Source organism: Phascolarctos cinereus, unplaced genomic scaffold, assembly GCF_003287225.1.
Source record: "Phascolarctos cinereus isolate Bilbo 61053 unplaced genomic scaffold, phaCin_HiC Scaffold_5;HRSCAF=322, whole genome shotgun sequence".
Classification (NCBI taxonomy): domain Eukaryota; kingdom Metazoa; phylum Chordata; class Mammalia; order Diprotodontia; family Phascolarctidae; genus Phascolarctos; species Phascolarctos cinereus.
The window spans coordinates 423533184-423545931 of NW_027555958.1; the positions used below are offsets into that span (position 1 = coordinate 423533184).

General features: G+C 42.5%; 1 protein-coding gene across 1 annotated transcript in view; it reads left to right on the forward strand.

Annotated features, from left to right (window-relative positions):
- LMX1A (LIM homeobox transcription factor 1 alpha) overlaps nt 1-12748 on the forward strand; it is a 194705-nt gene that overhangs the window by 132670 nt on the left and 49287 nt on the right. The window contains exon 3 of the mRNA XM_020988801.2: nt 7002-7234. Coding sequence (XP_020844460.1) covers nt 7002-7234 — 233 coding nt within the window. The remainder of the gene's footprint in view (nt 1-7001; nt 7235-12748) is intronic.

The following is a 12748-nucleotide window of genomic DNA, read 5'->3' on the forward strand; positions in this document are numbered from 1 at the left end:
AACTCTTTTTCAAGAATCTTTTATTTTTCTTTCTTACTTCATAGAATTTCTGATCTGCGATGAAACTTGGAGATTATCTAGTCAAATCCCTCTAATTACAGTACAATCTCACAACATAGTTTGTTGTAGTTGTAGATAAGCTTTTTAGGATTTAGAGTAGCCAGTGGTGCTAAATGGCACTCATTGAAGCTACTAGGTGCTTTTTGATAAACTGTAGGCAGTAGAAAGCAAAGAAAGGAAGATGATAAACAAAACGTGAAAGAGATTCTGAGAGGAAGTTTGTATTAATAGAAGCATAGTGTTCAGAACAAGGACATTGTATTGTGCACTGTTACAGACCAGATCCATAGTCTTTTATCCAGTTATGGGTGCTGCATTTTGGAAAGGACATTGACCATCTAGAGCTTTTGGCTTGAAGAAATGAATGATGAGAATGGCTTGGGGATGTGAAAGAGTACCACATGAAGGGCATTTGAAGCAATGAGGAATGTTCAGGCTGGAGAGGAGAACACTTGGGTGTATGGGGTTGGGGGATGGTTTACAAAATAGCTTTCTAAGAACCATCATTTGAAAGAGGGACTAGACTTATTTTTCTAAACTTTGGGGGCAGAACTATCATAAAATTTAGAGATACAAGGGTTCTTGGAAGTCATCTAGTCCAATAGTCTTGTTTCATATGATAAGGAAATTGAGAATCAGAGGGCTTAGGTGATTTGCTTAAGGTTATTCAGGAAGTTAGTTGCAAAAGATAGATGGGGGGAGGTTTTGGAGAGGCAAATTTTGACTCAACATAAAGACTGCCACCAATAATTGACTCAATTACTTACTGCTCACTAGGAGCCAACCCCTTATCTACTCCAGTTGAAGTGGTATAGGATTGGTCTTAACCAATGGGGGAAAGTCTTAAATGTTGATTCATCAAGATATTAAGAGGCACCATGGAGAGAACGTTGGATCTAGAGTTTAGAAAACATAAGTTCAAATCCAGACTCAAACAGTAACTGTGTGTGACCCTGAGCAAATTGCTTAAGCTCTGTCTGCTTCAGTTTCCTCATCTGTACAATGGGGTTAATAATAGCACCTATGTGACAGGGTTGTGAAGATCAAAAATTAGATTATATTTGTAAGGTGCTTCACAAATCTTAAAGCATTATATAAATGCCAGCTATCATTATGAAGAAAGCAATAATTTATTTGGAGCTATGTTTCTTAACCTGAGGCTTTAGGGTGAATTTACAAAGAGGTCCCAGAACTCAGAACCAGGTGGTTTTGAACATTCGTTTGATATTAGTGAGCCCAATGGATAAAGAGCCAGGCCTGGAGTTAGAAAGACCTGAGTTTGAATTAGGCCTCAGATACTTACTCTCGTGTGACCCTGGGCGAATCACCTAACCTCTATTTGCCTCAGTTTCCTCATCTGTAAAATGGGGATAATAATAGTACCTACCTCCCAGGATTACTGTGAAGATCAAACGAGATAATCATTGTAAAGTACTTAGCACAGTGTCTCACACATAGTAGGTGCTCTATAAATACAGTTGTTCTTGTTACTATGGTTGCTAGTTCTGAACAACTGTAAGTTACATAATAGTCTGAGTCGGACTTCATGTCCTGGGTTCTGTCCCTCTGATACTCTCTCCCAGATTTTCTGGGCCGTGCTGTCAATAGGGAGGCAGGAACTGCAAACCGCTAAGCAGCTTTTTGCTGGTGATACTATCTATCAGACAACGAAATTGGTCATGTGAGTATTGCACCTTCTCTGAGGACACTCTCCCAACTGGGTACTCCCACTCCCATGCAGTGAGGACGTAGCTTATAGCTCCTACTCTGAGTGTTCGCTCAGCGAAATCTGAGGGGCTGGGGCTTCTGATACTGTTAATCTTGATCCCCCATCAATGTGCTCCCCATGATCGATCAACCAGTTGAATTCTATTAGCTTTTAAATAGAGGGATTTATTGAGAAGGTACAGAATGAGCAATTGGTGTGAAACACTGAAAAACATTAAGGCAGCTAGATGATAAAGCAGTTAAAGTGCCGGTCTTGGAGACATTGCCTTAACTTTGTAATCCTGGGTAAGTCACTTAATCTTTCTCAGCCTTGGTTTCCTCATCTGTGAAATGGGGATAATAATATCTCACAGGGTTACTGTGGGAATCAAATGAGATATTACATATAAACATCTTGCAAATCTTAAAGCACTATATAAATGCGAATCATTATTATTAATCTTCATTCCTCCCAAATCAGGATTTCCCCTTGTACTCAATAAGGTCCCTAGAGAGGGTGGGCTCAAATTAAGGCACAATGGTCTCACGGCATATGTGTAGAGCAGAGGTGTCAAACTCATGGGCTGTGACCCATAGAACTCTAAATTGTATCTTGATCCAGATTAAAATGTAATTGAGAAATAATTCACAAAATTAATAGAAATAGAATACCATATAAATAACACAAATCTTTGGTTTCCTAAGTCAATATGTGGCCCCCAGGGATCCCTTTCTATTTCAGCTTTACACCACTGGGGTAGAGGACAAGTGTGGCCCAGGGGCACTTCCCAACCCCTGGCCATAGGTGGCCTTTTTTTCCTATCAAGGAGCCCTTACAATATTACCCTGAAGTGAAGCTCTCTGTTGGGCAAGTCAGCCACTGCTGCGCTAGGCTGAGCACATCAGCTACTGGGCTAAGTCTCTCAGATGGCACCCTGTAGTCTCTCCAGACTTTGCAATGCCTAATAAGGTTTCTGGCTGGACACGTCCACCTCTAGATTGGTACATTGTCACCATCTTGACTCCTATGGCTACTGCTACTAGGTCCAGTGAATTCTGTTCCTGATCTGATGGGACCTCAGGACCTCCTAAACTCACTAGGTCAGCCTGCTACTCCCATCTTGGAGTACACATGTGCCTAAGATCAGGAAAGTATAAACACAAAAGTATCAGTGGAGACATGTGCCCAAGTACATCTAGTGATCAGTTAGGAGAATGTAGACAGCTGCTCCTCTCCCACTAAGAGCTCAAAGTAGCTCTCCCTTGATGGAAGCAACAAAGGAAACAGCCTAGAGATGGCCATGTACCTTTTGTATTTATACTCAGTAGTAGATCAATGCCTCCTGTGCCATTGATTCTACAATCAATTAGAAGACTTCCTCATCACATAGTACTAACCCTTCAGTCATTCCTCACCAGAAACCATCCCATCAAATGTTTACATGATTGGATTGGAAGCTGACAGAGAATATATGTACATGCTTCACATACTGGCTCTTATAGGTCAATCTACCTATGCTACATGAGTATGTTGGATTCTGTCGAGCCTTCCATAGTATCTGGTTTAAGGAGCTTGATATCCATTCTAGAAGGCTACTCCATGGTGGTGGGGTGGTTGTTTCATTTTCTTCCCACAGTGCATAAAATGTTAAATCTGAAAGGGACCAAAGACTTGATCTGGTCCAACTTCCTCCTCTTATAGGTAAGAAAACAGTTCTTAAGATAAGTACAGCTGGAGTTTGCCACCTTCGATACCTCTAGCAGTCTGGTGAAGCCTATGGACTCCTTGGAATGACACTTTAAAATAACTGAAGGAAATGTTAAATTTCAGTAAAAGGTTATTAGAAATAGAGATATAACAGTTTTCCCACCCAAGTTCACAGTTCCATGAAATCTAACCAAGGACCCTTTGGGGAATCTGTGGAGCCCAATTTAAGAACCCCTGAGATAGCATGACTTCCCAAGGCTATTCTGCTATGTCATGGCAGATCTGGGCTTAGAAATTGACTCTTGCCACTTGAAGTCCAGTACTACTTTGAAATACAGGATGCTCACAAAAATGGTGACCACTCCTATATCTTTGCAAATTGGGATTTGAGAGAAATGCCAGCCAGCCAGCCAGCCAGCCAGCGCCCACTCCTTTGGCCTCAACAACTCCTTGGCATAGAAAGCAGGAAGGGAATCCCTTGTAAAACAATTGTGGGCAGAAGAAATTCTAGGGATAAAAGGAGAGTTTCTTGCTACTCCGAAGGAGCTCAGAATATTGGTAAGCCGTGTTTGGCTTTTTAAGGTACTGCCAGTCTGCCGGGCTCTGTACCCACAGTGAAGTTTCATTAACATTCAAAGGGGGAAGTCACGGTGGAAGAAACCACTCAGGGCACACGCAAAGACAGGCTGTGTTTTAATTATGACTTGGACTTTTGAACAAATCTTTTCCTCTGCTTGGCTGAGCCTTAGAGAAAACAACTGATGGGAGGCCTGTATTCAGCAGCTGGATCCACAGTGGTACCATACAGCTGTGTACACATCTGGCAAACAGGTGTTGAAATGCATATTCCTTCCCTCCTTGGATCAATAATGGGGTTGGTGGTTGCTGGTGGTAGAAAGGTAAATTGTCTGTGGGCCTGGTCTGGGCACAGAAAGGAGAAGCTGATGGCCCTAGAGAAAGTGAAATGGTCCCTCCTAAGGCAGCAATTCCCACTCTTGTCACTACTATTTCAGGACATGAGCTGGGTTCCCTCCTGATCCTTCCTCCTGTCACTCTTGAGTCAATATGGCATGCTCTTTTGTTGGGCTACCCCCATTCAAATCCCCCTCTCCAGCTTGGGGGAAGTCATAGGCTTGGGGGTTGGAGAAGGGGGAGGAGGAGATTAACAGGCTTGAAGTTGGACAGGCACAGATGCTCCCACCTGCTGCTGTCGATTCTCAAATGCTTGTTGACCCTCTGGGAGCGTTTGTCCTGAGTCTGTTTCACAGTTCATTCCAGGGGAAGGGGAGGAGAAGGAGGGCACAGGGACAAAGGGACTTTGCCGTCTCCTAGAAGGCGTTTGATTAGTTTGCTCAGGTTGGCAAACAACTGCAGGCTCAACACACAAGAGAATGTGTGTGTGTGTGTGTGTGTGTGTGTGTGTGTGTGTGTGTGTACATGTGTGCACTGGTCCAATACAGAGCATATAACTTTAGGGTTGGGGAAGGAGAGGAAGATGCCCAGGGCTCTGGTGTGCCAAGGCATAATGAAGAAACTTAGCCACCACTCTGTAAAAGGAAGGAGAAAGGGGACAGTGTGGTGTAGGAGAAGGAATGTTGAATTTGACATTTGGAGGGGCTGGTTCCAATGGCAGATTTTTAGCTGTGTGACTCTAGGTAAGTCACTCAGACGCTCTGAATCTATTTCCTCATCTGTAATATGTAGGTGATAATACTTGGGGATAATAACCTAGCTCACAAGATTATTGTGAGAAGAGTTTTTAAATTTTAAACTGTTTGATAGATGTGGGACCCCTAAATGCATCCTTGTGTTAGCAAAGGAAGTGCTTTATCACTACCTCTTCTGTCTCTGCTCCCCAGCTGTCTGCTTTCCTTCTGGGGATGAGTAGGAAGGGGTAAGGTTGGTATGTAGAGATATTTCTCTGTGGTCTTGAGTAGGGTTCCTAGTTATATGTGAGGGAGGGTACAAGAGGCACCTACTGAGTGAGTGTCCAAGAATTTGAAGAGCTCTTCATTTCAATCCGTGAACTGCTTGGCATTCACTGGCAGGTGGAATGAGGTGAGACTAGCCTCTGTCTGGGGGTGAGCAATCATTCCTGGGAGGCTGGCCTTTGCTCCCCTTTCCTCCTTCTCTCTGCTGCTCCACTACCAACACTTCTTTCTCCTTCTTCCTCTGCCCTTAGAATTCTCCTTCTTTGGAAAGCTTCCCAGATGAACCCTACCCCACTTGGATCACTCTGTAACCCTCTTCTCAATACTTAATGAATTTAGAATCAGAGAACCAGGTTTTTAGAGCCAGGAGGGCCTTAGAGGAAAAGTAGCACAACTAGACTTTGTTGGTACTATTTAGAGAATTGGACTCAGGGTCAAGAAGGCTGGAATTCAAATCCAGCCTCAAATATTTATTAATTATGTGGCCATGCTCCATCTGACCTGCCCATCCCCTCTGATCCCTCCTCTCTCCTGTCATCCAATAGCATATAGAGTGAGATGAGGGCATCTTCTTTGTTTGAAATGCATTTCCATACATATCCAATTCTTACAGCATCTGTCCCCAAACCCAGAAGCTTTTGACAGTCATTCATGCTTCTATAAGACAAGACAAGAGGTCAGAAATAATTTGCCAAGAAACCCCATGGATAATGCCCATGGGGTCACATAGAGTCCTACACAACCAAATCACAACAACAACAATGTGCCATTCACTGTGCTAAGTTCTGGGCATACAAAAAGAGGCAAAAGATGGTCCCTGCCCTCAAGGAGCTTACAGTCGAATGGCAGAGACAACATGCAGACAAATCTATACAAACTGAGGTATATGGAGCTAATGGAGTTGAAAGGCCATGTCTAAACTCACAGTTGAAGGTAAAAATGGAAAACTAGGTTGAGGCCAGATTGGCTGCATTTCTTTGTACTTCATTTTCAGGTTGTCCCCTTTCTCTGGGACATTTTATCAGTCCCCTCATTCTCCACACAATCCTGTCTTTGTCATGCCCAGCTCTTCCTTCCTTCCCTCATTCCCCCTCCCCCTCTTCTCCTGTCCCCTGCTTCTGATCCACTCCAGCCCCTAGCCAGAGTCCAAGAAGAAGGGCTGAATTAGTTAAGATGCAGCCTGAAATGGAGGGGCCTCCAATATTACTGTGCTCTGTGACTTGAATTACTTTAATAGCAGAAGAAATATTTCTGATGCTGAAAAGAAAAGTTTGTGTTTGAGCTCCTTCTCCTCCACCCTCAAAAATATGTTTAATACATATCGTCCTTAACTGGCCACTGATTTGAACTCATCATTTTTCCCTCTACCCCCAACTTAATGCAATTTGATTCAACAACCTCAAACTAGTGCAAGAACTATTGGATAATAAACCAATTTTCAATTTCCCCATGTCTAGAAGCCACCCAGATTTTCAGGAAATTCACCTAGATTGTTCTAACCCCAATAGGACTTTTTATTAGTGACTGGTTTGGGGGGAGGAGTCCCCAAGTCAGTGTTCTCTCCATCTGAGGGCTCTTGGTTTCTCCCCTTCCAGGTTGTTTGCTGTCAAATGTGGTGGCTGTTTTGAAGCCATTGCACCTAATGAATTTGTCATGAGAGCCCAGAAAAGTGTTTACCACCTGAGCTGCTTCTGCTGCTGCGTCTGTGAGCGTCAACTCCAAAAGGGCGATGAGTTTGTCCTGAAAGAGGGACAGCTGCTCTGTAAGGGTGACTATGAGAAGGAGCGAGAGCTGCTCAGCCTGGTGAGCCCAGTGGCTTCAGACTCTGGTAAGTGTGCTAGTGGGAGGGAGAAGGGAAGGGAGAGGAGGATGACCCAGTCCTATTTCATGGAAAAAGGAACGTGGCCAGGAGTCAAGAGATCTGAGCTCCTAGATCATGTTATCTCACAACTTGTTGTGAATCTAAGGAATGACTTAATTTCTCTTTTCCTCACTTTCCCTTCCTTAAAATGGGGATGTTTTCTTCTAGCCAGAGATTAATGCATTTTGGGGGGTGTAACTACAAAGATGCTTCCCCCCCCTTCATTTCCACCTATCCCAGATCAACTTTGAGCTCTTACTGCCCCTGAAGAGTGGAAAGCAAAGTAGAAATAACGATGAACAGTACCTCAGAACAATTTGTACCTCTTCAGAAGAAATGGAATGAAATTATGTTTTCCCCAGACTTAGACTGGACTGTTATGAAGGTAGAATTGATAGCACTCAGCCAATGATTAAATACAGAGGATGACAGAGAGTAAGGAGTGGAGGATGACACCTGGGTTGTAAGCCTAGGTGACTTGGGGGATGGTGATGCCCTCTACAATAATAGCAAAGTTAAGTGTAGTAAGTTAAATTCTAAAAGATCATGCTCTGGACTCCCATCCTTCTCTCCAAAAACCTTTCACTGGAGGCTCACACCTTCTGTAAGGTAGTCATTTTCTTCTGCCCTTCATGGTTTTTTTTTAATTTTAGGCAATTGGGGTTAAGTGACTTGCCCAAGGCCACACAGCTAGTAAGTGTCAAGTGTTTGGTCTGAGGCCAGATTTGAACTCAGGTCTTCCTGACTTCAGGGCCGGTGCTCTATCCACTGTGCCACCTAGCTGCCCCTGCCCTTCATGATTCTTAAAGGTCTATATCCTATTGTTGAAATATAAAAAAAGAACAACCACGCTGACCACATCAGCATCATACAATTCTGATTAGACACGAACATGGGACAACAATGATCATCTTTTGATTTCAGCTTCTAATTTAATGCCGCGTGGCAATCTGTCCTGAAGTCATCACCACTCAGTACAAAGGGCTGACAAGAGCAATCCCTTTACGATGTTTTGATAGCATCAGTAGTATAAGAGCAGAGGACGTGGCACTGAGAAAGCCTGAGTTTGAATCCTATCTTTGCTGTACCTATTGGTCATGTGACCATGCATGTCCTTTAGGCCTTTTCATCTGTAAAACGGCAATGATAGTACCTCTTTCAGAAAGCTGTTGTAAAGACCAAATGAGATATAAACATATGTTTGTACATTTCAGGAAGTTCACCCATATTGTTCTAACCCCAACAGGACTTTTTATTAGTGACTGATTGGGGGGGGGAGTCCCTGAGTCAATGTTATTTCCATCTGTTTATAAACAATGTTTATAAACATGTATGTCTCTCCAATGTTTATAAACATAAATGTGTATAGGCATGTATATACATATATAATATATACACATATGTATATAATACAATATACATATACATATACGTACACATGCATATACTGTCTGAACAACAACAATATTTAGACTTTGTTGTTGTTCTTGTTATTCAGTCACCTATGACTCTTCGTGATCTGATTTGGGGTTTTCTTGGCAAAGATACTGGAGTGGTCCGTCATTTTCTCTAGCTCAATTTAGGGGGAAATTGAGGCAAGTAGGGTAAAGACATATAATCTATATATATGTATACATCCTATGAAACACATTGTATGTGTACATGTATACACACATGTGTATATATACACATAGACATGCATACACGGTGTCCCAGAAGTGTTAGTGCAGTATTAAGCGTCAATAACTTTAAATTGCACTAAGACTTTTGGGACATCTAGCATATTACTTCATATATGACTGCCACTATTGTACTTGCTTTGCAATTGCAAGTCCCAATTTTTCTTTTCTCCAAAAGGGTCATATGATACAGATTTGCCCTTATTAATAACAATTACTCACATGCCTGTACTTCCATTTTAAGATTTGCAAAGCACTTCCCATCCCCAACAACCTTTTGAAATAGGCTGTAAAAAATATTATTATTCCCATTTTAAATATGGGAAAACTGAGTCCCAAAGAGCCTCATGACTTACACAAACTCACATAGCTAGTGGGGTTGGGGGATGGGTATAATAGTAGTTCTCAAACATTTGAAAGTTTGTCATATGGAAGAGGGATTATAATTGTTCAGTTGGGCCCAAGAAGGCAAGGGTTAATAACTGGATGTTACATAGGGGCAAATTGCAGCTCAACAAGAGGAAAAAAAATCCTTCACAATTAGGACGTTGCGGAAGCGGAACGTACTATCCTGTGACAGCTATGGAAGGAGAAAAGGACTTAGTGAAACTTTGTTCTTTATCATTGGAGATTTTTAACCAGAGGCTGAATTGGCACTTCTTAGGCACGCTGTGTAGACTGGATTCATGATTCACGTAGGGGTTTGCCTAGAGGTCCATTCTGCCTCTGTCATTCTAAGTGTTGGGACCAACATGTTCTCTGGGTTCCTCCATACTTCCCACAGACACCTTCCCAAATATCACCTTTTGTTTCTTTTGTCCCTTGGCTGAATTACCCCATCTTATCCTTCTCCCCAACATCTAACACAGAAAAAAATGTCCCATTTCAGTCTGCATTGTCCAGACCATGTCTAGAGTACCGTGTTCAATTTGGGACACCATGTTTTCAGAAGGATATTGATAAACGGGACCATGCCCAGGGGAGTGTGCTCAAGATGATGATTTATCTGGAAACCACGTTAAATGAGGAACCAATCAGGCACGTAAGTGGCACAGTGGATAGAGTGTCAGGCCTGGACTCAGGAAGACTCATCTTCCTGAGTTCAAATCTGACCTCAGACACTTCCTAACTGTGGGACCCTGGGCAAGTCACTTCATCCTGTTTGCCTCAGTTTCCTCTAAAATGAGCTGGAGAAGGAAATGGCAACCCATTCCAATACCTTTGCCAAGTAAACCCCAAATGGGATCATGAAGAATTGGACATGACTGAACAACAACAACAAAGTCTATATATTGTTGCTCAGACAGTACTATTGCAGTCTGGTTAGATCAAATCTAGTATATTGTGTTCTGTTAGGAAGAGCACTGCTAAATTGGAGAGCATCTAGAGGAACCCAACTGGGATGGTATCAGGGTCTCAAGTTCATGGCGAATGAGGCTCTGTTAAAGAAATTGAGATGTTTAGTCTGGGAAAAGGAAGCATTAGCGGACATAGGATACCGATCTTCAAACATGTCAAGGACTGCCACCTGAAGGGGTGATTATACTTGTCTTGTTGGGCGCAGATGATGGAATTTGGACCAATAGATAGAATTTACAAAAAGAAAATTTACAAAAATTTAGAAATTCACAAAACTGACAAAAATTTAGGCTCCATAAAGGGAACCACTCACTAACAGAGTTAATCAGACATTGCATGGGATGCCAGTGGATGTAGTAATTGCCTCTTTGGAGGTCTTTGAGCAAAGACTTAGATGGCCCCTCTTCAAGCATCTTGTAAAAGGATTTATTTTTCAGGTATGGTTTGGACTTGATGGACCCTTCATGTCCCTTCAAACTGCAGAATTTTGCAATTTTGTGACTGTATAATCCTGGCAGAACTGGGAACAGATTCAGGGCACTTGCTTATTATTTATCTGCTGTTCTTTCATCCTTGGTTCTATGCTTTGCCTGTGGTCTTGGGGCAAAATCATTAAAGTTGTGATGGATTCTGTAGCCAGCATCAGAAAACTTCCAACAAGCTGGCTGGCAAATCCTCCCGTTGCCAGGGTTACTAAGGAAAGCATCTCGGCCTGCCCCCTCCCCTCCTAGGGTGAAAACAATGGGAATAATAGCTTATGTTTATATACACTTTAAGGTTTACAAGACCCTTTCCTCACAACAACCCTGTGAAGTAGATAGTAGAGGGATTATCCCCATCTTACATATAAAGAAACCGAGTCTCCAAGAGGTTAAGTGTCTAGCTCAGTGTCACCCAGCAATAAGTAGCAAAGGCGGGATTTGAACCTCACTCTCTCATAACCCCAAGTCCACTGCTCTTTCTTCTACACTATTTTCTACGTCTCTGAAATAGCCCTAGGATAACGGCCTTTTCTAAAGTGGCAACATGTTGTCTGACATTATTTGAAATAGCTTGAATCTAGGAAACTTGGATTCAAGACATGCTTGAGGCAATTACATGTGATCCAGTCAATGGACAAATTAACCTCTTGGAACTTCAGTTTCCCCATCTGTAAAATGGATATAATAATATCTGTGCTACCTATCCCAGAAGGTACCTGAGAAAAAAACACTTTGGAAACCTAAAAATTCTATGAGTATGTCACAGTTATCAAGTAACCACTTCTCCCTTTTCTGAGTGCTCATAAGCCATTTCATTGATATTTGAATCTAATATTTTACCACGAATCAATATTCAGCTCACAAGCCTAGGGTCTGAGCTTCTTTTTGGAACCTTCTTCCATGATACAGAAAACCAAATCCTGTTCCTTGACGTCCTCTACAGAGGCAGCTACTCACTTTTTCTCTATTTCTAACTCATAGCTAACGTACTAGTCAGTACAACACTGTCACCTCACCTGCTTCTAAGTCCTGTTCTATTTTTGAAACATCTCTTGTGTACCTCCCCTTCCCTTTTCTGACACAGCTGCCACTCAGATGCAGACCCTCCTGGTGTCTCATCTCTAGGCTGTTAAATCATTTTTCACTCATGCCCAACTCTCTGTGACCCCATTTGGGGGTTTTCTTTGGCAGAGATACTGGAGTGGTTTGTCACTTCCTTCTCCAGGTCATTTTACAGATGAGAAAACTGAGGCAAATAAGGGTAAGTGATTTGCTCAGGGTAGCACAGCTAGTGTCTAAGGCTGGATTTGAACTCAGGAAGATGAATCTAGCTGCCCCAGTCCATCTTCTACATAGCTGCCAAAGTGAATGCCTGACCATGTCACTTTCCCTATTCTATACACTCTAGTGACTCCCTATTACTTCCTAGATCAAGTATAAAATCCTTGATTTGGCTTTGAAGCCGTCTCCTTCCTTCCTTTCCAAGCTTTTCTACACTTTCCTTTCCTTTACGTACTCTGTAATCTAGCAACACATACCTTCCTCCTTTACTCAAACATCACACTCCATCTCCTGACTGTGCCTTTTCACTTATAGTTCTCCATTCCTGGAGTACTGTTCCCCTCTCCCCCCACCCCTTCCCCAATTTGGTTTTTGCCTCCTGGCTTCCCGGGCTTCTTCAAGAATCAGCTCAATAAAGTGCTCTGAGAGATCTTCAGGGAACGGTTGTTACCAACTCTAAAGAGCTTATTTATAGTTTGGTCTAATTTTTTTTTCAATTCCCATGACATACTCCTCTGCTCCACCATGACTATACAGAGAAATGGTCATTCCTTTCATCTTGACATCACCCACAGGTTTCCATGTTCAAAATTTCTGAAACTGCTTTATCAGATGATACATTCTCCAAGAAGCCTTCCCTGGTCCCCTTCAACGCTAATTCCTTCCCTCTGATATCACCT